General features: G+C 45.0%; 1 protein-coding gene across 1 annotated transcript in view; it reads right to left on the bottom strand.

The window, feature by feature from the left end:
- STAB2 (stabilin 2) overlaps nt 1–27,181 on the bottom strand; it is an 880,852-nt gene that overhangs the window by 680,074 nt on the left and 173,597 nt on the right. The window contains exon 12 of the mRNA XM_086919174.1: nt 14,901–15,050. Within this exon, the coding sequence (XP_086775300.1) occupies nt 14,901–15,050 (150 nt within the window). The remainder of the gene's footprint in view (nt 1–14,900; nt 15,051–27,181) is intronic.

The raw sequence follows: 27,181 nt of genomic DNA on the forward strand, positions 1-27,181 counted from the left end.
CTACCTTCTCTGTGTTCATGCATTGATAATGCTTCTTTGCCTGTTGTACACTGTGAATGGTGCTGCCCACCCCCAAGCTCTCGCTAGGTCCCACAAGGCAACCATAGGCCAAAAGGACAACCATAGGTTCTGATATATATGAAGTTCAATTTCCCTGAAGTTCTCCGGGAGTGCCAACATAGGTTCCAAGGGCAGACTCCACCCAGTACATACAAAACATTTTTTTCAGTTTGTCCCCAACTTATTTAATACCACTCCCAACAACGAGTCTATGATTGTTCCACCCTCCATCTCACATTGCAGGCAAATTGGACTACTCGCCCAGCTGATCACATATCATTTCATTCTGGTGTAGTATTTCTTGAGCTGCATGTTCAGTACCACCAATGTCAGGCTAGCTGTTAGCTTGTTGTTTCACCTCACTGAGAAACATGAATGCCTCACTTGAGTTAGCCTCTTATAGAAGCTCACCACAAGTTTACAGTTCTCTATTAGCATGATAAGATAGCCAGTTTATCAATTATCATTTACCAATAAATGCCTGCTATTGGTTTAGTATCAATCCTCTCCATCATCAAACTAGTTTCAAATGAGGACACTCGGGGACCTCCCACCTTTCTTTTAAGTAACTATTTTCCTTTGCCATGCATCACTTATACAATGTTCTTGTGACCATGTTCATAGTCATTCTTTAGGCTACCAATTAACTTGATTGAATTATTTTCCAATAAATTACTTACATGGAGATGCCTATCTGTTCACATCTCTGAAAACGTTACTTCCTTAAGGGCCCTCCCAGTCCATAAAGTCACTGCATGTTGAGCCTTAGCTTCCATCCAGATACTTTCACAGTATCCTTCTTAGCATTAATGAATAGCATTATTACCTCAGGGAGTAGTCTGCCTGCTACAGAAGCAGCAGACAAATCACTTATGTCCCATAATACCTTTTTCTACTTACGCTGCCATAATTATTGGTGGGGATGTCTTCAACCATTAATTTGCCAACGTGAACTGTGAGGCCTACTAGTAGTAACTAAGTTAGGTTGCATTAAACCCCCCTGTAAAACATTTTAAAAAATATTTGCATTGCCCCATCTATCCCTGCAAACGATCTGAACAGCAGCTTTTCACATTTCTTAAGAATAACCATATAAAACATATGAGATGTTTGTTTTACATGAGGTTGTGATCCCTTTTTAGTCAATGTATTCCAAAATATCACAGAACCCATACACTTAACTAAATGCTTATTTTTCGTTGTGGTTGAATACTTCATAACAAAAGGTGAATAACGAACAGAGAATAAAGCCAGTGTAAGTACTCTGTCAGAAGTTATCCTGTCTTCTTCAGTGATTTTCAGGCAATGTGGTTAAGTGATTAATTGTAGCTGTCCACAGGGATGATTGGATAGTCTTTACCCCCAGATTCTTGCAACATGTATTTTGAATTAAAAGGTGTACTATGACTAATCAATATCTTCTTCTGAAACACTACCTTTGAAAAGTGTTATAATACAATGATTGGAAACACACTGAGGTCAACCACCTCCTAAAGAAACCCTAAGTCAACCCCACGGACCTTTAATACTTCAGGCCCATCTCCCTGCTTCCATTCGCAGCCAAAGTCATTGAAAAGTCCATCAACACCCAGCTAGCAAACTTCATCGGATCTAACAACGTCCTGGACATTTCCGAATCTGGATTCCGATGCAACCACAGCATCAAGACTTCCCTATTCAACAACAGCGACGACATCTGCTCCCTCCTCGGCCGGGGCGAAATGACAGCCCTCATCCTCCTGGATCGCTTGACTGCCTTCGGCACTGTCTCACATCGCACCCCAGCCACCAGACTCCACTACACCGGCATCCGCAACCAGGCCCTTGACTAAATATGCACATTCCTCACCAGCAGAATTCAGCGAATCAGACTCCCGCCCTACCTCTCGGAAACAACAGAGGCCAACTGTGGAGTTCCCCAGGACTCCTCCCTCAGCCTTACCATCTTCAACATCTACATGGCCCCCCACACAACCATCATCAAAAACCACGGGCTCAACTTCATCACTTAAGCCAACGACACCCCGCTTATCCTGTCCCTCACCAATGAACCTAACGTCAGCAAACACAACTTCCAAGAAGGAATGAAAGCCTGGATGAAGAACAGCTGCCTGAAACTCAACTCTGAGAAACAGAAGTCCTCATCCTGGGCTCCAACCCCTCCGCATGGGACGACTCCTGGTAGCCCCCTGCCCAAACTGACCACACACAAAACCTGGGCATCATACTGGACTCATCGCTCACAATGAACCACCAGACCAACGCCATATCCTGGACCTCCTTCAACACCTTATGCATGCTTCAAAAGAAGTTCTAATGGATCCCATCCAAATTTAGACAAACCTCCATCCACACTCTAATCAGTAGCAGACTAGATAAAGGCGGAATCAACAAGAAACTCCGTTGTAAGCTCCACGCCATCCAGAACGCTAGACTGATCCTCGACATCCCGCATCGCAGCCACATCATCCAACACCTCCGTGATCTCCACTGGCTCCCAGTCAAAAGAAGAATCACCTTCAAACTTCTCACTCACGCATACAAGGCCCTGCACAACACCGGACCAACATACCTGAACAACAGCCTCTCCTTTCTTGCACCCAAAACACCTCCAATCAGCCAACCTCTCTCTGGCCACCGTCCCACACATCTACAGGACCAGAACGAGAGGAAAGTCCTTCTCCTACCTCGCATCCAAGGCCTGGAACGACCCCCCCCCCCCCACCTCAGGCAAGCCCTCACACTGCCCAAGTTCAGGAAGGACTTCAAGACCTTGCTCTTTGGATGACCCCAGCACTCAACAGAGCCACCCCCATCCCTCCCAGCACCTACAGACTCTCACGGGTGAGTAGTTGTGCTATACCAAAGCTGATTGATTGATTGATTGAATGTTATAAATTGTGACATTGCTACTGCTTAGAAGGTGGACCTAATTTAAATACCTTGAGAGCTGGAGGGTTCCAAGGTTCACTCTAAACCTATTGTTATTCTTTTAATGTGAACCCCCAAGTTAGGTCAATTGGAAAGTGAGTGATTAGTTATAAAACCCAGAATCTCAACATATATCCTTGGCCAAAATATGATCTTCGCTTGAGGTTTCTCCCTCTTAGTATAACTCCAATATGTGGTTATGTGTAAGTAGGTATTCCTGTATTCAGAAGAGTAGATTTGGCAGAAATTGACAGAGATCCTCTGGCTTTGCATGTGATTTTTGGGTAAATAATGGACCAACCACCTGATTGTTCTTGAACTATGGCTTAATGCAAATGCTTTAGAGAATGGAGCGTCTAGCTAGTTTTGGAAGTATGCCTGTTTTAAAAGGTGCTGTTTTTTTAAGATAGTTGTCGAAAATGTGACACATTTTTCTGCATATTCTTTCAGACAGAATCGGAAGTGTGCCTATTTTAAAATATAACTATCTGTCTATGTTCAGAAGTGAAAGTATTGCTGTGGGATAAGTCTAAGGTATTTAACACTGCTTAGACCCAAGATACATGCTTTTGCTTTACTCCACCATTTCCCCTGCTGGTTTTGCATTGTCCAGAAATAGTGTTTAAGATAGACTGCTGTTAGACCTGACAGCCTTGGGGGGGTGGGTGTTCCCCCAAACTGTTTGCCTTCTCCCTTCCTGTTTCTGCTAAACTTCCCTTTTGTTGTATTTAGGACTCTGTGGACTTTACCACTGCTAAATGGTGCTAAAGTGCTTGTGCTCGCTCATTAAACATGGCACAATTGGCCTACACCTGATTGGTCCATTTAATTTACTTATACGTCCCTAGTAAAGTGGTACAACGTGTACCCAAGGCCTGCTGTAATTTAAATTATACTAGTGTGCCTATAACACTTATTGTACCACTCACTTTAGTAGCCCTTTTAAACACATATCTGGCCTTCCATTGCAGCCTGTGTTTAGGTTTTATCTGTCCTTTCAACCTGGAAAAGTAACCCTTTACCCCTTGAGAGAGAGAGGCCTATGCTGTTCCTAGCATCATGATCTGTCTGGTGATATATAAGAGAGATGTGCACGAAACATGGGTGCAAACTATTGGGAGTGTGGAAATAAATCCATGCAGCGACATCATTGCTTCAATCATAAATGCTGATGTCCCCTTGGTATTAGTGGGGATGATTACCAACTTATCCCCTTCCTCCTCCTTTTTCCTTCCCTCCTCTATTTATTTCCGGTATTTTATTTCCGGTATTTATAAAGCGCGACACTCATCCCATGGGATATCACAGCGCTATGAAAATGAGGGAGACTGCTGATGGCTATGCTGGGGGATTTAGTTTTTTGGGAAGAGATGAGTTTTTAATTTTTGCCGGAATTGAAGGTAGGTAATGGTATGTCTGAGATCTACAGGTAACTCATTCCACCTTTTGGCTGCCAGGTATGAGAAGGCGCGTCCACCCGTTCTTGTCTTATGGATGCGTTTAGGTTTAGCAAGGGCTAAGTGAACCGATCTTAAGTTCCTGTTGGGGATGTAGAAGTCAATTTTCCCTCGCAGGATGGTGGGGCCAGTTTTATAGAGGGCTCTATGTGCATGACAGAGTATTTTGAAAGTGGCCCTCTGGCGCATCGGTAGCCAGTGAAGTTTCCGGAGACAAGCGGATGCTGAATCTCGCTTGCCTTTATTGCAGACCAGCTTGGCCGCCTGATTTTGTAAAACCTGTAGGCAGGAGAAAAGTTGCTCCTTCATTCCTTCAAAAAGTGTGTTGCGGTAGTCAAGGCGGCTGACCAGGAGGGCCTGGGTGACTGTGCGTCGGCAATCCAGGGGTATCCAGGGAAAGATTTTTGCTAGAAGTTTGAGAATTGCAAAGCCCTTGCCCCATAGTGATCGAATGTGGTCCTTCATGGACAATGCATCCTCCATGATGATACCTAGATTTCTAGCGTGCTGTTTTGGAGTAGGGGCTGATCCCAATGTGGGTGGCCACCATGTGGCGTTCCATGTCAGTTTTGCTCCTCCAAACAGTAGTATCTCCGATTTGCCGGCGTTTAATTTTAAGCAATGGTTATGCATCCATGATGCCATTTCGGTGAGACAGCTGTGTAGCTTTTCCTTTGTTGTCTCCGATCTTTCATCCATTGTCACCATCAGCTGTGTGTCGTCGGCATAGGAACATATGCCGATGCCCCACTTTCTACCAATGTCAGCCAGAGATGAAACATAGACATTGAAGAGAGTGGGGCTCAGTGAGGCCCCTTGTGGGACCCCACGGCTGATGGGACAGGGTTTCGAATGAAACTGGCCCATGTGCACTGCCTGGGTACGGTTACTAAGAAACGATCTAATCCAGTTTAGTGCTGTGGATTGCACTCCTTTACTCAATAGAGTGTTTAGTAGACAGTCGTGGGATACGGTGTCAAACGCTGCTGACAGGTCAAGCAGTATCAGAGCCACCGATCCACCTTGATCTGTAGTGCATCTGACACTGTCCGATACTGCCAGCAGCGTTGCCTCGGTGCTATTATTGGCTCTGAAGCCGGTCTGTGAGGGGTCCAGGAGTGAATTGTTTTCCAGATATCGGGATAGTTGTATATTGACTAGTTTCTACGGAGCTTTGGAGAGATACGGGAGCTGAGAAATTGGCCTGTAGTTCTCTGGGTTGGAGATGTCAGATCCGGCTTTCTTCAGAAGGGGAACCACGGATGCGTGTTTCCAGGCTTCTGGAAAAGATGCGGTGATGAGCGATTTATTGAAGAGTTTGGTGATATCTTTATACACGCAGTACATGTGAAATATTCTCAACGTTAAGGCTGGTCCATAACAGAATGGACATAGATCTCAAAGGTGTGAAATATTGACACTATTTGATTTGACGTCAGTGGATCCCACTTATGATTTTTTTTTTAAAGATTGCTGGTGGCAAACCAAAATTGATGTGTGTAGAATTGCCGGGTTTACCAGAGCAGCCGAATGGTCATGGAGGGCCTCCTCATCGGATTCTTGTTGCCTACCTTGTGGAGTACAGCGGACCTGCTGCTAGCGGACCTTTCCCTCTTTACCACCACCACCAACGAATCGCCGGACCCGCTTCGCGGGTCCCGCAGCGCGTCGACCGGCAGAGGGCTGTACCAGGACCAAAGGAGGAGCGCGGGGGCAGGCAATTGTGTTCCAGCGGGGCTGCGAGCAAGGCAGGGGACTCCAGTGACCAGGAGCCCCTGCGCGCCCAACCAGCAACACCTGGGCTGCTCTCCCCGCTGGCCACGCCCCCCGCACACGGACTGAAAAGTAGCCTTCTCCCCAGCGCCTGTGGGACACCTCATCGGATTCTTGTTGCCTACCTTGTGGAGTACAGCGGACCTGCTGCTAGCGGACCTTTCCCTCTTTACCACCACCACCCACGACTCGCCGGACCCGCTTCGCGGGTCCCGCAGCGCGTCGACCGGCAGAGGGCTGTACCAGGACCAAAGGAGGAGCGCGGGGGCAGGCAATTGTGTTCCAGCGGGGCTGCGAGCAAGGCAGGGGACTCCAGTGACCAGGAGCCCCTGCGCGCCCAACCAGCAACACCTGGGCTGCTCTACCCGCTGGCCACGCCCCCCCGCACACGGACTGAAAAGTAGCCTTCTCCCCAGCGCCTGTGGGACACCTCATCGGATTCTTGTTGCCTACCTTGTGGAGTACAGCGGACCTGCTGCTAGCGGACCTTTCCCTCTTTACCACCACCACCCACGACTCACCGGACCCGCCTCGCGGGTCCCGCAGCGCGTCGACCGGCAGAGGGCTGTACCAGGACCAAAGGAGGAGCGCGGGGGCAGGCAATTGTGTTCCAGCGGGGCTGCGAGCAAGGCAGGGGACTCCAGTGACCAGGAGCCCCTGTGCGCCCAACCAGCAACACCTGGGCTGCTCTCCCCGCTGGCCACGCCCCCCCGCACACGGACTGAAAAGTAGCCTTCTCCCCAGCGCCTGTGGGACACCTCATCGGATTCTTGTTGCCTACCTTGTGGAGTACAGCGGACCTGCTGCTAGCGGACCTTTCCCTCTTTACCACCACCACCCACGACTCGCCGGACCCGCCTCGCGGGTCCCGCAGCGCGTCGACCGGCAGAGGGCTGTACCAGGACCAAAGGAGGAGCGCGGGGGCAGGCAATTGTGTTCCAGCGGGGCTGCGAGCAAGGCAGGGGACTCCAGTGACCAGGAGCCCCTGCGCGCCCAACCAGCAACACCTGGGCTGCTCTACCCGCTGGCCACGCCCCCCCGCACACGGACTGAAAAGTAGCCTTCTCCCCAGCGCCTGTGGGACACCTCATCGGATTCTTGTTGCCTACCTTGTGGAGTACAGCGGACCTGCTGCTAGCGGACCTTTCCCTCTTTACCACCACCACCCACGACTCACCGGACCCGCCTCGCGGGTCCCGCAGCGCCTCGACCGGCAGAGGGCTGTACCAGGACCAAAGGAGGAGCGCGGGGGCAGGCAATTGTGTTCCAGCGGGGCTGCGAGCAAGGCAGGGGACTCCAGTGACCAGGAGCCCCTGCGCGCCCAACCAGCAACACCTGGGCTGCTCTCCCCGCTGGCCACGCCCCCCCGCACACGGACTGAAAAGTAGCCTTCTCCCCAGCGCCTGTGGGACACCTCATCGGATTCTTGTTGCCTACCTTGTGGAGTACAGCGGACCTGCTGCTAGCGGACCTTTCCCTCTTTACCACCACCACCCACGACTCGCCGGACCCGCCTCGCGGGTCCCGCAGCGCGTCGACCGGCAGAGGGCTGTACCAGGACCAAAGGAGGAGCGCGGGGGCAGGCAATTGTGTTCCAGCGGGGCTGCGAGCAAGGCAGGGGACTCCAGTGACCAGGAGCCCCTGCGCGCCCAACCAGCAACACCTGGGCTGCTCTCCCCGCTGGCCACGCCCCCCCCGCACACGGACTGAAAAGTAGCCTTCTCCCCAGCGCCTGTGGGACACCTCATCGGATTCTTGTTGCCTACCTTGTGGAGTACAGCGGACCTGCTGCTAGCGGACCTTTCCCTCTTCACCACCACCACCCACGACTCGCCGGACCCGCCTCGCGGGTCCCGCAGCGCGTCGACCGGCAGAGGGCTGTACCAGGACCAAAGGAGGAGCGCGGGGGCAGGCAATTGTGTTCCAGCGGGGCTGCGAGCAAGGCAGGGGACTCCAGTGACCAGGAGCCCCTGCGCGCCCAACCAGCAACACCTGGGCTGCTCTCCCCGCTGGCCACGCCCCCCCCGCCTATCACCGAATGACAGCACAGCAGTAGTATTACTAGGAGTACAGTATCCCCGCCTCGCGGGAGCGAGCGGGAGCGACCGGGAGAAGCCCGGGACAAGGGCGGGACCGTCTTAGGCCGTCAGTGGCCGAAGGAGGCCGGGCTGGGCCCTCTCTCTTGATTCCTTCCTGTGCCATAACCAAGGTAATGCCCTCGCCTACACACCGGGAAACCCCCTCAAGGGATGGAGCCTCCAGCTCCGGGACTCTGGATAACTATTTTAAACCCAATAAAGGTGAGACGGACACGGACGGTTCACTTGAGAAACGCAGGGCGGAGCGCAGGCGCTCCATCGAATCTATGAAAAATAGGCCCTTGATTGACATCAGCCCCTTCCCCACCACTCAAGAGGGAGGCGTGCTACCCAGCAGTCTAAATATTTCGACACTAGAGGATTTCCCTGTCCTACTAAGGGAAATCCCCTCCACTCCAGGGATAGCGCTTGTACAAAACATAGAGCCAGTCCCCCTAGAGACTTCTCATTTTCCTGTCAACTTGGTAACCCAAATTCCACCTATCCAATTGGCCAATAAGAGCAAGCCCAAAATAAATGTAGTGGCGGAGTTACATAGGCCCCCACCCAGCAAACGTGCTCGGAAAACAACGGGGGGCGGGGGAAACCCAAAATATCCCACCTGGATTTTGGCAAGAAACGGCCAAATACTGTTCTACCGGGGAGGCATACGGAGATAGTGCCCCCTCCTGAGCTTTCAAATCCCGGTACCACTGCCACCACCAAAGAACAAGAGGGTATTACGCCAAATCCAAACAATCCACTCTCTGCTAAGGGGAACATTGAATTCCTACTCCGCTCCCTTCTACAGCCCATCACCGACAGCTTAAAAAAAGTCGAGATTAGGCTCACCTTACTAGAAACTTCTCTCACCACCCTGAGCACTCTAGTAAGTAAGCAGACAAAGCTAGTGGAAATCCATCCCTCGGCGGAGGGACCTTCCAAAGTAGATGTCGCAATTAATGCCAATAAAGCTCCCCCCAGAAGCATGCCATCTGCTCCCCCTCTGCAACCCCTTATGGCCATTCAACTCCAGGCACGGCACAACAATCAAAGCCCCAGACCCACTCATCCAGTGGATTTAACCCCACATAGCTCACAAATAGAGTCCTCTGGAATGCATCAAGACCAGGTCAATGTTCCCCCACTCACGCCCATTTGTCCAACTCCCAGACCACGGAGGCCAGACCTCCCACCTGAGGCCAATAGATTAATGGTGGTTTTAGCCGGTGCCCCTCACTTAAGATCAGGGGAAAATGAGGATTACCAGTCCCTTAAGAAAAAGGTAATCAAATGGCTTAACTGGAACCGACCCTTGCCACCCCAATATAATAACGAAATCATCATGGTGAGAAGGGTTCCATGGCTAGGGAAGACCAGGAAAACTATAGTGGGGGACTGTATCATGGTAACCTTCAAGGATCCAGGCACGGTTCGACACATTTGCAGAGGAATGAACCGATCCCTAGATTCCACCATACAGACCCTCCCAGTATCTTTTTTCTTTCCCCCGATTCCTAGGCGCCAGGCCCCAATATACGATGACTGGACAAGGGTGGAACATAGACGCAATCACAAAGGCTCTGTACAACGCCCGTACTTTCAACCACCGGATACACCTTTTTGTGATTTTAATCGCTTCAACTGCCTGGACGGCTTGGATGGGGTCGACTGACTTACTGCCTGTAAGACAGCGCCAGGGGTTTTGGGTTCCCGTGGGTCGTTGGACCATTTCACTTTGTCCTCCGGTCCAAGTTCTGGCCCATTGAATGATCCATCTGCCATAGATCACGGCAGAATCGAATTCTCTCACCTAGCCACTGATGGAGTAGTTGCTGCCGAGGGGATAACTTTGGTTCCCCTCCCTGCGGGCGAGGGGGAGTGGGGATCTATGGTGCCACATGTAACCTATGTTGCCCCCGCTACAGGCCTTGCAACACAAGTGGAGCCAGGACCTACCTCTTCCAACCCTTGCGTTTTGACATCTCCCACTGCTGAACATCTGAGGATAATCTCCTGGAACATCGCGGGACTAGCAAACAAACTGGAAGAGCCGACCTGGGAAAAGTATATAGAAACTGGTGACATATGCATGTTCCAGGAAACCTGGGCTAGAGAGATTCAACCGATTTCTATGCTTAGTGAATTGCTCTCAGTAGGAAGGCAACACAAAATGTCCTACATATTTTACAACAGAAACCTCGCACGATGATGACATTGCGATGATATGTGTTTATAGATCACAGACGTCAATAGAGCAATGACACACTATACAATTGTGATGTAAAGTCAATGAGAGGTCATGAACAATGATCTTGGTAAAGGAGAGAGAAGTGGATCTCATCGTTGTGGTCTAGGAGGAGCAACCTCAGAAGCTCTACGAGATGAATTGTGGATGGATGCTATTGCATATTTTGACAGGCATTTGGAGAAGTCTTGTCTTTGTTTTATCTTTTTTTATGCTACTTCACTTTCTTGAATGGGAAGAGGTTATATTTAGAGAAGTAGAGACAACATGAAGGAAGCCACAAGAAAGCAAAATGCATGGAAAGGCGTGACCTGACCCCTGGAAACAAGAGGGCCAATCCCTAACAGTAGCGTGGAGAGGAAAGAGTAAACATCAACTCTGGCAGCAGGGAATACAATGGACTATTTTCTGCTTGTTATCTAGAGTGAGGAGCTGTGATCAGGGAAGATATTTCTCCTACTGCCAAAAACCTGTTGTCCTTCATTCAAGAGAATTAACCATCGCCTGCTGCTGAAATCTATGGTTTCCCATTCAAGAGAGGTACAAGAGACTTAAAGAAATTATGCTAGCTACAGACACTTCAGTGATTAAACAAATTATTTTGGGAAATAAGCCTTACTAAGTTCTTGAACAAGATACTGATTGCTCTCACTAGCCACCTAATTTGTATCAGTGCACAATAATAGCAATCAACCTGAATAATGCATCCATCCACATCTAGGTATCTTCATCATGTGCTTGTTTCAAATAGACAATGCAAACCTGCTGGCTATCTCCTCGGGCAAAGTATGTCTTGTCACCAGTATACACCAACCCTTGAGTTGCTGAAATGAGACTAAGATATTTTCCAAAGTCCAAATTATGGAGCTTTGTTGCCTCGAATTATAGCAGACTGAGAGAGTATGGCAATGTCATACATAACATAACATGTGTATTTGTAAAGCGCACGTTCACCCCAACGAGGTCTCCTGGCGCTGAATAACAGATGTTTATTGTTACCTAACTCATTGATACTCATTTTATCGACCTCAGATGGATGAAAGGCTGAGTGCAAGCAGTGCTTTCTCTATGCTAGCTATTTTTCAAATTATTAAGAGTAGAGGAAGATATATATCGCAAGTAAGCACACTTTCAACTGGGGGCTTTAGGGAGGGCTTCTGCTCTGTCAGCACCACATCTCATTACTGTATTTTTGTGGATTGAGGGCAGATGTTCTTTGGGCTTCTCCTCCTCTTCGAATCCTTCACAGGTACATAAGGTGCTCAGCCTCTTCCCCAGACTATTGGGTCCTGCATCAATCTTGGAATCTTATATATGGTTCACAAGTTAAAATTTATGAACCATTGACAGACACATTCTTTAGTTCACCCTAACAAGGAACAATTCCACGGAGAGTGACAGTGGTTTTCTAATATCCACATGAATGCCTTCCCCTGACAGAGGGAGGGCTGCAGTGCATCACAGTGAACATTTCTTCAACAGAAATCTAAGGAGTTACGTTATGTTTGTTAACTGCTGTCCATTATGGGAAACATCCTTTACAATGCAGTGTTTACACCGCGCGACCTTTACGACGCAGCCATTACAACGCAAGTCATTTCTACGACTGGATGGCACTCTTGCTTAAGGAATAGTTTAATTTTCTATTCCAACACCTTCCCTACTGTTACGTGGGCTGGAGTTGGAATAGAAAATTAAATTAATCCTCAATCCAGCGCCCTCCAATCTTTGTAACGACTTGCGTTGTGAAACCCGCATTGTAAAGTACCGCGATCAAAATGATCGCGTTGTACTGACGTACATACGTTAATTATGAGCTTTTGGGAAAAGTTGTTCCCTACCTTTAGGGGATAATTTAGTAAGCTCTGACAAAAGGGTCATACAAACTATAACAGATTTTTCCAGAAAAGTTCGATGATAGGGAGTAAGTGTTTTTTCCAGAAAAGTTCAATGATATGGAGTAAGTGTTTCAGGAATCATAAAAAAGAGTATCTGACACAAAATATGCATTTATGTTTCCTACTAGGTCGGATTGTGCATATTTACTAAATAACAAATATATCCAGAAAACGTGTGTAAAAAAATGACAGCATGGCATTGGACCATAATACCACTGTATTCCACTTCTCTCGAATACACCACTGTTAACCTTGACATGAATATAGAACTGCTAGTTGTTAGGTCCATGCAGATGGAGCCTCTAGAACTTTAGCAACCAAGTTAAGAGCAGTCCACTGAATCTTAGCATCAAAGGTCATATAGTAGGTAGGACTCCACAAGTCGGTTTTTGGTGCATAGTTCATAAATTGCACGGATTGTTCCATTAGCATTGTTACACAATGTATGATGTTTTCTGATTGTATTAGTGCCTCGCGCACAAAAAACGATAGACACGGGCTGTATTATGTCCAGCAGTATATTTTACGGATATTTCATGTTGCTCAAATGCTCCGCGAACATATACATGCATAAGGCTGAGAGCCTTTATAAGGGAACAGAAAACCTACATGCGCAAGGCTGAGAGCCTGAATAAGGGCACAGATAATATACATGCGCAAGGCTGAGAGCCTTAATAAGGTCGCAACGTGACTTGCAATTTATTTGGTGGGTACAACTATGGTTTCTTTGTTAGTTATAGAAATAATGTGTGGATTTAGACGAGTACGGTGGATGTAGGCAAAAGTGAACATAAGTCACAGGTGCTAGTGAGGATGTTTTAGTACTATACTAGCTTACCCGCGTTGCTGCGATCTCAGAAGAAAGGAAATTCAAGGAAACTCGGTATGATAACATTCAATTTACATTGTGTCATTGTTATTGAAACGTATTCATTTTAATATGGAAAACATTTCTAAGTGTGGCTTGAGCAGTACGTCCTCGATTGGCTTCCAATCTTGATTCTGGTTGCTCTCCTGTTTCATTCGAGCGGGCTTGAGCAGTGCGTAATTGATCGTTTTCCAATCTTGATTCTCGTTGCTCTCCTGTTTCATTCGAGCGGGCTTGAGCAGTGCATTATCGAACTGTTTCCAATCTGATTCTCGTTGCTTGTTCGTTTGAGAAGAACGGGCTTGAGCAGTGCGTACTCGATCGGCTTCCAATCTTGATTCTTGTCGCTCGTTCGTTTGAGAATTACGGGCTTGAGCAGTTTGTATTCGAACAGCTTCTAATCTTGCTTCCCGTTGCTCGTCTGTTTCTGAAGCTCGTAATGCCTTTTTCTTTCGTGCTTCTGATGTAGATTGACCAATCGATTTCCGTTTGGGGGTCATAACTGTCGACGATGCTCACAAATTCGCTGTCTATTTCAGTATTCAAAAGATTTATCAGAAGGTTTTCCGACGCGTGAGCTGGCCACATACAGTTGTCCATGTGAGAAGCATGGATTCTCCAAATCTAGTCCACACACTTGCAGCGATTGTCCTTGTGCTTTGTTGATGGTCATTGCAAAAGCGAGTCTCACCGTAAACTGTAAACGTTCAGTATTGGAAAGATTATGGGGGATCTGGGGGGCCGGAGGGCCGATATTTAACACATTTTTCTTTTCTTTTTGGCCAGAAACCTTTGCGGGAGTGTTCTCAACAACTTTTAACAATTCATTTTTTTTTTTTTTTTTTTGCTAGAAACCTTCGTGGGAGTGTACTCAACAACTTCCCAAAGTTTCATGGCGATCAGATGAATGGTGTAATAATGCATAAAGTACAAACAGACATACTTTCGTTTTTATATATATAGATAGATAAATGGCCCTGGCACACAAGTCTTTACGTTCACAGGTCCATGTCTGACCGCCTCCCCTACTCCAGGACTTTTTTTGTATTCTGGTTCTTGTAGTCCCTATTTCATAGTTGGCAAAATAGAACTACAAGTTGCATTATGCAAACACCTGGACCTAGAGCACAAGGGGCCGCAGGTGTCGGCAACTTGAGTGGGTTGATGGTGCTGGCAGTCTCTTCTCCATCACTGTCTGTCTCCAGGCACTGCTGCGATTGTTACTGAAGCATGACCATCACAGCGTGCTGCCTGTCATCTGGCTGTGCCTCAGGGTGAGGAGGGTGACAGACCTACATGTTTGTATTTTAGAAAATAGGCATACTAATGTTAATAAACTCTTTGATGCAATCAAGAGGAACATATTACCGCTTTTGTTCCCTTCTTTTAGAAGGGCATAGTCAGACGCAAAGAAATTTGAACACTTTTAGTTGAGAAAACAATAAAAATATTTAAAAGACTTAATAAAACAAATGGCATTATTTTTAGTTGAGTATTTGTCATAAATAATAACCAGACGTCGAGTCTTCAACAACATAAGATGCAAGCAATGGTTTAAGTATAATATCAGATAAGCTGTCTTGTTACCTTTTCATCAGGTGTCACCTCTCCGGATTGCCCAGTTAAGGTGTAAATTACGGTTGTATTAGTGAGAAAACCCTCATCCAGCTGGCCAGCAATAATATGGAGTTTCGCCATGTATTTTGCTTTTTCTTTGTCTGTCATAAGTATTTTCAGCTAAAAGGAGCAGAAAGTCATTATTTTTCTACGGTGCTAAAGACAAATATTGACATATACACAAATGGGTACAGCCCAGCGAAGATGGTGAAAAGACCTCCATATATCACAGTTGATTTTCACTTCTTGTCCCTACATGATCTCCCCCGTGGATTCTGCAAAAAGTGATACATGTAAGGTAGTTATGGAGACTCCTTGCACAATTAAACTGGGTGGGATTGTTCAGCCCCTTTTGATGGATTTTATAATATGGTTTGGGGAATTAATGCCTCCTGCTGTGAAATTTTCTGAGCAGAGGAAAAGGATTCGGAGACCCAGCAGCTCTTAGCTAACACTTCCAATTACCTACTTCAGGGTTCTCCAAAGTCGGTCCTGGAGGGGCTGGATCCATGTCAGATTTGTAAGATATCTACATGTATCTAAATGGGGATATGCTAAAAATCTGGCATTGATCTACCCCTCCAGGACAGACTTTGCAGAACCCTGACCTACTTTATCATCTCCAGGGGATCTCCTCCGTATAATGCAGCTGCGAGATGCAGAATCCTTTAGACTTTCCTTTCAATGCAATTTATCCTAAAAAAAACTCCTGCCTCTTTTTGTACGTCTGCTACCTGTCCACTGTTAATAATGAGGCCATATCACGTTCTTTGCTTTTTCACATACTGCTGTAACACTTATCATGAGCTCCAACATATCCCCTCTTTGATTGTGTGAATTACAGTGGATGCCATTTTCCTTTTGTCCCTACATGTTTGGGTTGCCTTTTTTGCTTTTGAGGCTTGTTTTTGTGGGGCAACTAATGCAGAGCCATTCCACAAATTACAAACCTGGTTTTCTAAGGGACACCCTTTGCTGTGCTATGAGAGGAGAAGACTCTCCGTAGGTCACTTTCCTCTTTAGTCTTGAAGGGTATCTGCTGCCAACTACCTAAGCGTAGGTCCAACCTCGTGGAGCCATTTTCTACGTTTTGAGGGCACAAAAGCTGTACCCGGGTATGGTGACTACTGGTCTCCCATGTACATTAAATTTAATGACCTGGGCAGGTCGGGGATCCTTTGTAGTTATTTTGTGTCTGTTTACCATCATGCACATACGATTTGCAACAATTATCTTGAAGATTGGACCATGTGTGATTGGACTTGTTGTACACATTTTGTCAGGATTGTGAACATCTTTAAAATTGTGAAAATGGAATTAGAAATAACAATAATGGGAACAGCCCCATCTCCCATTTCTTTTTTCTCTCCTCATCCTGTACAGAGGAACAGAGCAGGCCTCTGAAATTTCTACTTCACCAAGTGTAGAAAGGCAGTTTGCCAGATACCCAATCCATTCTGGGAATCGTGGTAGGGGGCACCAGTCCCAGAAACCCCTCTGATTCAACCTGTTTTCTGGACTTAATGAATGCATGCACTGTGACTGGGAGTGGACCACTGCCAAGCTCTCAGGACATGGAAATGTAAACTGGATCATTCCTCTGGTTTTTAGAAAAGTAACATGTGTGCCAAACCTGGGAGAACCCTTCGGATTGTACTACTAGAATACAGAGCTGAATGTTGCCTATTTTCTCTTGACTGGGAATAAGACTGAAGGCACTGCTGATGCTCTGCTGGCTGACCCTACTGCTGCTGACCCAGCCGGCCCAAGGAGTCGAGAGTCAGAAACACTGCACCTAAAATGTATCTCTATCCCTCACAAGAAATGTGAGAGGGGCTACCTCAAGAAGCTAATGGTACACTTGCTGGTGACAAAGAAAATTGTTGGGGCTGGCACTGCTCGGTTAAATGATGATCCTCCCAATTATGGTCTGTGGCGTGCTAAGGAGGTATCGCTGTCTGGTCCATACAGCGTATACACTGACAAAGTCTAATACAAAGTTGCCCCAACCAGGGGGAAGACTCCTCCTGGCACTGCAAAAAAGACTGAACGAGTCTTATTCACTTGGATGCTTTTTAATAAAGTTTTATACTCCAATGGTTTCTTGTGTGTAGTTTTCAATCCATTAATTTCATGGTTGTTGCACTCTCAAACACATTGTTCAATGCTTAAATCATCAGATACATATAACATCAGGTTTTCATGTGTCCCAATGCATTTCGGGCTCTCTTTCAGCCCTTCATCGGGCTCTCTTTCAGCCCTTCATCAGGGGATTACTCTACAAAAAGAAAGAGGCATAGCTGTCAGCCTAAATGGGAACTTCCTGTTTCAAAATAAGTGCATCATGCAAGGGTGACTGACCGTCTGTGGTAATTAATCTATGGGAGTGGGTACGTGGATCGTGAAAACCAGAAAAACAAAATGCGGTGCTCAGGACTAAAACATGCTGTGGGCTAGGAGGCTGGTGAGTATTCGTGGCGTGAAAGATTAATAATCCTAACGGTGAGGCGCGTGTGCCTGTGTCAATGCGTGTTAAATCAAAAGTCCCCCTGGTGCAGATGTAAAACAAGTGAAAGTGCTAGGGTGCATGAAACCATGATCCCATTAAACATCGTGTATGAAACTCACTCTCACGTAGTCTGGTGAAATTCTATGACCTGAAATACACAATTGTGCACCCAACTGGTTAACGCTCGGCATAGCCACTGCGAAAACTTTTCTATGGGGGGTCCTCAATAAGAGGTACTTACAGAGTGATAAAGACGCTTCGCGGTGTGTGGTGTGTTCTAGATGACTGTGTACCAATACATCACCCAGGGACCTAGCCTTGATATATATTTTTTTTTTACAAATTTTAGCCGCACACAGCAATCCTTCTATATTCAAAGATTTATTCCACAAACAGAGCCAGTCTGTCAACCGACGCGTTTCGGCCTTGCGGCCTTTGTAGGGAGACACTACAAAAGAATTAAAAGAAACTGTTCGAAGGAAAGTGATGCAACTGCTCAAATAGAAGACAGTGCCAAAAGACTAAAAAAACAGAGGCTATAGACCAAGAGTCTTGGGTAAAAGTAAAAGAAAAGTGGAAAGAAAAACACGTATTGAGATGTTGATGTCAAAAATTGAAAAAGAAAAAGAGGGAGAAAAAGAAAAGGCAACCTCAAATAAATAAAGCAATGAAGAAATAACAGCAAAGGAGAAAAAATCAAAAGAAACTAGACCTCGGTTAATCCTAACTTTCAGTAAGGAAAATGAGAAAATAAAGAAAGTTATTAAAAAATACTGGCACTTTCTAATACAAGACATTGATATTGGCAAAACGATTGGTACAGGACCACTCATAACATACAGAAAAGCAAGATCACTAAAAGACAATTTGATTAAGAGCCACTTTCAAACTGCAGTAAAAGATACATGGCTGACACAGCAACAGATGGGATTCAGAAAGTGCTTAAATTGCAAAGCATGCAAAATTGCCACAAATAAAAAAGAGATAACGGATCCGGAAGGGAAAACTATCAAAATAAATCAGAAAATTACATGCACAACGCAATACGTGGCATATGTAATACAATGTGAGTGCGGCAAAAGATATGTTGGAAGTACAACATGCATGCTCAAGAAACGAATATTGAAGCACATAAGAGCTGTCAAGAACAAGGATATGAATTATGCAACATCTAAACATCTGGCAAAGTGCCAAAACAATGATTGGAGGAAAATTGAATTTTTCGGTTTGGATACTGTCACGCACCATGAGAGATTTGGTGGCCGAAGAAGAAAATTAAGACAAATGGAATCCAAGTACATTATACGACTAAGAACTAAGGTGCTGAGGCGCCTGAATAATGACGAAGAGATGTACATTCACCTCTGAACACAGGATGAAAAGAGGAGAGAAGAAAAAAAATATGAAAAAACATGGTGAAATTAAAAACGACACCTAAAAGGCCGTTTCCAATCACTGGGTACCCAGACAAACTCTGTATATGGCATAGACTAAAAGACAAGGATACTAATCCAAGACTGAGCAGAGAAAAGGGGGACTGACAAAAATCGAGTACCATACACATGAGTGACAATAAGTAAGAACTCCCAAAATAGGACACATAAGGAAGAATACTAAATTAAATTCTTTATGGACTCCACAGGAGCAATCAAATACCACAATGTAAATTTGATACTAATCAAAATATTTACAGTAAACTTATTTCATAACGGTATATGTTTGCAAACCGTCAGCCCATTTCTAAAAATGATATGGCTGTAAAACTTGCATTGCAAAGCCACCTAAGTATTATATATGTAATAACAATGTGTTGTCTGTCATTTGGAGAATGTTGCTAATAACTACAACTCCCATAATGCAATAGGGTTGTTTTTCAATAGGAGGTACTTAAATGGATGTTGAAAGTAGTGTCTCCCTACCGTGACAAAGGCCGCATGGCCGAAACGCGTCGGTTGACAGACTGACTCTGTTTGTGGAATACATTTTTGAATATAGAAGAATTGCTGTGTGCAGCTAAAATTTGTGAAAAAATTGACTTTTTGGCCCAGGGTCCGGCCCGTAGCCTGCACCCGCTGCTGAGCGCTCCGGCATCTCTGACCCCATTGACTTTGGATTTATATTTATATATATATATAATACATATATTCACTAAAAAAGTAAAGGTTACAGGGACGTTATAGGTAGGTTCAGATTTTAAACACACAAAACCACAGAAATTCAACAGTTATATTAAGAGTTCTCGCAAGTAACTGTAACTTGCGTCCCTGCCATGCACAGTTTTGCATCAATAATTTTATAGGAAATGTTGTAGTGATATTATCAATGATGCCATAGAAGTTGTCATGAGTGTTGTAATGTGTGGGATAATTAACAGTGCATGGCGGGTTATACTTATCTTAGGGCATGAGTTATAGTTACTTTTATCATCTATAATCATTATAATCATCGATATATACTTCCACAGAGAAAGAAAATTAGGAAATGGAACACAGGATTGTCCTTTCTGTGGGTCAAATACGGTCTTTTCATGGGATTCCAGTTCTGATTTTATTCCATGTTGGGTCACACATCTTCCACGTTATTCACTTTATCCTTTTTAATTCACAAGGGTTCTGGGTGACTAGGATCTGGAAGTATAGTGATTCCATACACTGATAGTTCATCAAACAATTGTCTCATATTTCTTATAATCATCTACTGAGTAACTAGAAATAATCTTCCTAGGGATTTCTTACAGGATGGCTCATTAAGCGAAGCGTCCAAACATTTTCTGATCGTATTTACACTATGTTTTTATATTATCACACTTTGCACACTTAAGGTATGAAACCGTTTGCCTGCAGAGGGATACGGTTAAATATGAAGGAATAATCATACATTTGTATAACTTTATTGTTCTTTGTTGATATTTAGGACATAGCAGAAATCTGTTTCTTAAATGGCATACAATCATGAAGGATTTATCAAGAATTATGAAATATAATTTTATCCCAGACGAGTAGTAAAACCACTTACTTGAATTATGTTAGTTTGATTTACGCAACTTTATAAAAATGTGTTGAAAACATGAGATTTTTGATCAAGTTGTACTACTTACCTGAGAAATAAATATATAACAGTTAGTACAATCTTCATCAATGGCAATCTTGTATTCTAGTGGATACTTGTATTAAATTTAGCGTTGTATGTTCAATTGTAATACAAACTCATTGCCAAGTATTTTTGGTTGAATGTCACTGCTGTGCAGAAAGTATCTCTTCTCTTTCCATAAACTGTTGGGATTTTTTCGAAACACATCATCTTTGTGCATGAATAAATATTTTATGCTGTCTGGAGGTGTGCCGCTGTGCTTATTCTTGGAGCCCCAGAAATTATATAAAAGGACAATAATTCAGACAATTGCTGCTGCCCTCACTAGATTCAGGAAGGCAGCTGTGACAGCCAAAACGCGTCTCTCTGTTCTTGACGGGTCAGAGGAGGCCCTATGAAATAAAATATGCCTCAAAACCGAGCATTCTTTGTGTGCTTGCCTTCTTCAAGCTGGAGCAGGGGTTTGTTTAGATATATATATATAAACTGACCAAAAAGAAACAGAAAACGTGATCAAAGCGGTGGACGATAGGATGAAAGACTTTGAAAAAGATATCATCACCAGGAAGCAGCGCAAATTCCTGCATGACGAAAAGGACTACGCGACTGAACGCATCTTAATGTTTGCCAAAAAATATGACAAAATGAGGACAGAAGTCAGCAAAGATCGTACATTAAGCCTCCTCTGATGTTGAATCAATTGTTAGTAATGCCTCAACTAATACAGAGCAGCATTCTTTTTTTCACAAACTACGCCTCATGCAAAAGGCCAACAAACAGTCCAACAGAGGGAGGCCAAGAATGAAAAAACAAGAAAACGCAGAAAAAACCATAAGCGTAACCTCAGGCGTAGGAAATCTAAGAGCAACTGGCATGGGAACACGAGGCCAGAAGAACAAGAACGCATGATGGAAGACACCACACCAAAAACTTACGGTAATGGATCTCACTTATAAGGTTCTTACTAATGAATAAATAAGTGTGCTTGAAATGGGTTTATCCTTTAGTCCTGATGTTGGTTTTGATTATGTACAAGCTCATGTAGATTTATATAAATTTGAGAGAAAGTTAAAACTATGCAAAATACATGCTGTAAAAAAAAATCCCACCAAGGTATCCTGTAGACCAGTAGGCGCAGGTAGCGCAGGCCTAGTCATTGAGGACATTCCAACCCTTCACACCCTAACAACCCTTGAGGAAGTCACTAGTGACCCACTTGATCTATTCAATCCCTCCGGTACGGCTGGGATATCTGACCTCCTGGGGATTGATGTAGCTGAAACTGCCTCTACTGACTTCAGAGTCATAGTCCAAACATGTCCCTATTTTGGGTAGAGATAATATTGACATTTTTAGTGACCTGGTAGCTCTGGATTTCCTTGAACTGCTTAAAAAAGCCCCAAAAGTTACAACTTGAGTAAAATCCAATGGGAGGCGGTCTCTAGATTACAAAAAGACCAAGAACTTGTCATTAAGCCCTCCGACAAAGGAGGCTATGTGGTCCTTATGACTAGGACCATGTACACCAAAGAAGCACATTGTCAACTCAGTGACCCGACATGCTATGGCAAAGCTGATAAAAAATACTTCACTGACCTGAAGAACATGTATATTAGCAAACTACAAACCTGGCAGAAGAAAAGCTTACTATCATGGGATGAGACTCGCTTTCTCAGGAATGACACACCCACTACACCTACCCTGTACCTCCTCCCCAAGGTCCATAAAAATCAGAACGATACACCAGGCAGACCCATTGGGTCCTCCAAAAACAGCTTGTTAGAAAATACTAGTAGATACATGGACCACCTTCTCTTCCCTTATGTCACAAATATGTCATCCTACCTTAGGGACACCACACTTCTTTACAAAAGATAATAGATGTAAACATGTGGAAAGATCACTGGCTGGTCTGCCTAGATGTAGAAGCTTTGTATACAAGCATAAGGCATGACAATGACATCAAGGCATCTCAGTTATTTTTGAAGCTACTCAAGGCAGAATTCTTAGAACACACTATTATGCTCCTTGACATGATAACGACTTGCTTAAAAGAGAATGTCTTCATTTTTTAAAACGAACACTATAAACAGCTACAATGAACTTCCATGGGCAGTTGCTTTGCGCCCAGCAATGCCAACCTCCTTGTAGGCTGGTGGGAGAAACAGGTGCTCTGGAATGACCAGACAGAACATTGGATATTTAATGCATACACATGTCACATGCTTGTCTCCTTTTTGGTGAAGAATTGGCTTGGTAGTTTAGTCTGCCCTGTTCCCATGATGCACTGGGCCAGGGACAGACTGATTTGCATATAGCCAGGTTCTGAGCTGGGAAGGTCCGGGTAGCTAAATAACGGTGATGGATCAAGCCCTGATCTTTGGACTGGGTAAGAGTGGTCTGCTTAATTCAGACACTCTGTTCATCACCAACCCCTTTTCTGAACAGGTAAATTGACGACATTTTCTTTGTATGGAAAGGATCTGAAATAGAATTGAACCTGTTCATTGATTGTGTGAATGATAACAATGTGAATTTCAGATTTACCATACACTACAGTCAGGAATACATTGACTTTCTGGACCTCAAACTCAGCGTTGAGAAAGAGAAAATCAGTACCAATGTATTCAGGAAGGAAACTGCAGGTAATTCCATCCTCCATGCTGCCAGCTCCCCCCTTCCAGCTTTAGGTGGGGAATCCCTTATAGTGAATTCCTTAGGGCCAAAAGAAATTGCAGCACCCCTGCTACTTATGAAAACACTAAACGAGAAATGAAGTCAAGATTAAGAGAGAGAGGATATCCCAGGAAAGCCATTTACCAACCAGAAAAGCGAGTAGAAAGCCAGTCCAGAGACCAAATCCTAGGCAAAACCTCAGGGAAGAGGCTAACTTGAACTGAGAAAAAAAATCAAGTAAGATTTATCACCAAATACTGCAACCTGTCTAACCAGATATGTAGCATTTTGAGAAATAGGAGGGGCATTCTCAGAAAGGATCCCATCTTAAGAAATGAGATAAGCCCAACACCATCTGTCACATACTTGAGAAGCCCATCACTGAGGGACATGCTCACATATAGCCATCTACAACCCAAAGAAAATAACTGGCTTAAGCAAGCCAAAGGTTTCCACAAATGTGGAAACTGTAAAGCCTGCAGCAATGTATTGGAGCAATGTATAGGAGGTTACCCTAGACAGAACCAAGACCCAGTGGAAGATTCCAAAATTCATCACATGTGGAACTGACTTTGTCGTATAAGCTATCATATGCCCCTGTAATCTCTGGTACATTGGTCAACTACGTTTCCTGTTAAAAAACGTATCTTAGAACATTGGTGGGCGATTAATTACCGTGAGCACAGCTATAGCACGGTGAGGCATTTCACCAGTGAGCATAACTCCGACTGGACCAAGGCAAGATACTTCGGACTTGACACTATCGCACCTAACCCAAGGGGGGGTAACCGCACTGCTGCCCTCCACAGACTTGAGTCAATGCACCCAGATGGTCTTCATCAAGACGAGAAATTGTATTCCCACTTGTGATAGAATCATATAAGTACACCATAGCCTCAGCAGAATGCTCACATCCTCACTCCCCTCCTTCCCCCTTTCCAGTTTTATCCACTCACTTGTATTTCTGTATCACTGTTTATTTTTTATTCTGCATACAGACTTTTTTTAGTTTGTGGAACGTAAAGATCATGAAATAATTTAGCCTCGTGTCCGACCTACTTTTTACTTCTATGACAGTTATTTTTAATAAAATTGTCGCGGTCATTGTAAATGTGGTGCTAATTTCTTACTATTTGTCAACTTTACAGAATTGATGCTGTGAATCACTCTGACACGCATGTGGAATATTCATTGTTAAAAGCAGCAGAGTGAGACAGGCGTCCCATCCAGCTCTTAGTCACTGCTTGGGGTACTATACCTCTCTTCACCATGACTGATCTTAGTTGACATTACCCACAAGAAATTTCCTCTATTTAAACTAAATTAGCACCAGGGGCACTTGTCCCTTCATTTTTCCCATTGAGCCGACTATACAACTATGGCACTAGTCCCTCCAACAACTTGAAACAGAGTCCTAGAGAGGAAATGATTTTTTTTACTGCATTCATCAATTATTCATGACTATATTTCTTTTCACATATGAATATTTTTATGTTGTATGAGTTGCAATATTTCTTTTATGTCTAGAATAAGTACACGTACCTTTAAATATGATGACAATGGAGGCGATGGTCATGTGACCAAAGCCACGGATGCGGTTGAAACTCGTCGTCCTTACCTGCTTTGCCGAGAATAAACTGCTAAGCTGACCGAGTGGGCTCGTGTGATTTCTTCTTTATGAAAATTGCTTTCCTGTGGAATATATCTATATATATATATATATATATATATATATATATATATATATATATATATATATATATATACATATATGTAGTGGTGCCACCACCCCTTCCGAGTGAAGTTAGAGTGAGGAGATCATGTATATGTATGTATATGTATATATGTATATATATATATATATATATATATATATATATATATATATATAAATATATATATATATATATATATATATATATATGTATATATATCCCAAACTACACAGGAAACCCAACTTCGAGGAGCAGCCACACACGATAAAATGAATCCTTTATTCTTCAACTTGCCAGCAGGTTTTGAACAGAGATGCTTTCACATAGTAAACTGCCATACGCGTTTCAAGAGCAACAGCTCTCTTCCTCAGTGGCAAAGTACATTTGTCTCTTCAGCGTGCTACTAATTACCAAGTCCCCGCCTACTGGACGTGTCGAGCCAAAGCGGCGTTATTCTGGGATCTGTAGTCTTTTAATTTCTGTCGGGCATGCCAAAGGAAAATGATGCAAAATTGGTCCCAAGTGGGTCGGTAGACACACCGCTGTCGTCCGCCTGCCCTGCTTCTAAGTTGTAGATGGATTGTTGCTAGGGCACCCCTGCCGTACCCCAGAACGTTCGTGTCCTCTGTTGCCCCTTTAGAATGACAACACTGGCTCTGCATGAGCAGCGGGCTCCTCCTCACGACCGGGACGGCCGTTGAAACATCCAAAACTACACAGGAAACCCAACTTCGAGGAGCAGCCACACACGATAAAATGAATCCTTTATTCTTCAACTTGCCAGCAGGTTTTGAACAGAGATGCTTTCACATAGTAAACTGCCATACGCATTTCAAGAGCAACAGCTCTCTTCCTCAGTGGCAAAGTACATTTGTCTCTTCAGCGTGCTACTAATTACCAAGTCCCCGCCTACTGGGCGTGTCGAGCCAAAGCGGCGTTATTCTGGGATCTGTAGTCTTTTAATTTCGGTCGGGCATGACAAAGGAAAATGATGCAAAATTGGTCCCAAGTGGGTCGGAAGACACACCGCTGTCGTCCGCCTGCCCTGCTTCTAAGTTGTAGATGGATTGTTGCTAGGGCACCCCTGCCGTACCCCAGAACGTTTGAGTCCTCTGTTGCCCCTTTAGAATGACAACACTGGCTCTGCATGAGCAGCGGGCTCCTCCTCACGACCGGGGCGGCCGTTGAAACATCCAAAACTACACAGGAAACCCAACTTCGAGGAGCAGCCACACACGATAAAATTAATCCTTTATTCTTCAACTTGCCAGCAGGTTTTGAACAGAGATGCTTTCACATAGTAAACTGCCATACGCGTTTCAAGAGCAACAGCTCTCTTCCTCAGTGGCAAAGTACATTTGTCTCTTCAGCGTGCTACTAATTACCAAGTCCCCGCCTACTGGGCGTGTCGAGCCAAAGCGGCGTTATTCTGGGATCTGTAGTCTTTTAATTTCGGTCGGGCATGCCAAAGGAAAATGATGCAAAATTGGTCCCAAGTGGGTCGGAAGACACACGGCTGACGCCGCTTTGGCTCGACACGCCCAGTAGGCGGGGACTTGGTAATTAGTAGCACGCTGAAGAGACAAATGTACTTTGCCACTGAGGAAGAGAGCTGTTGCTCTTGAAACGCGTATGGCAGTTTACTATGTGAAAGCATCTCTGTTCAAAACCTGCTGGCAAGTTGAAGAATAAAGGATTCATTTTATCGTGTGTGGCTGCTCCTCGAAGTTGGGTTTCCTGTGTAGTTTTGGATGTTTCAACGGCCGCCCCGGTCGTGAGGAGGAGCCCGCTGCTCATGCAGAGCCAGTGTTGTCATTCTAAAGGGGCAACAGAGGACTCGAACGTTCTGGGATTGCTTACCTGTTTTGTTCTGACAAAGGTTTGGGGACTGCGAGCACATCACGGAGGATTTGCTCTTCCCTCAGCCCTCTACCATCACTCCTCGCGGAACCCGCTTCGCGGGTCCCGCATCGCCTGGATTGCCGGACTGTGCTAATTTTAAAAGTGCTGTGGACACTGTTGGGGAGTAAGCCTCAAACTGCCCTATTTCATCCTTGGGGCGGCGGTGAGCGCAGGGCTGCGAGCGAGGGCAGGCGCAGGACTCCAAGTCCCAGGAGCGCCTGACCCTCAGCATTACGATCAGCTGCGACGCTCTCCCTGCTGGCTCCTCCCCCACTTCAGCGCTGCTAAATCCTTTCCGCCTGGAGACCTCGCTGGATTGCTTACCTCTTTTGTTCTGACAAAGGTTTGGGGACTGCGAG

The sequence above is a fragment of the Lissotriton vulgaris genome, chromosome 1_1, assembly GCF_964263255.1.
Source record: "Lissotriton vulgaris chromosome 1_1, aLisVul1.2, whole genome shotgun sequence".
In the NCBI taxonomy this organism is placed as follows: domain Eukaryota; kingdom Metazoa; phylum Chordata; class Amphibia; order Caudata; family Salamandridae; genus Lissotriton; species Lissotriton vulgaris.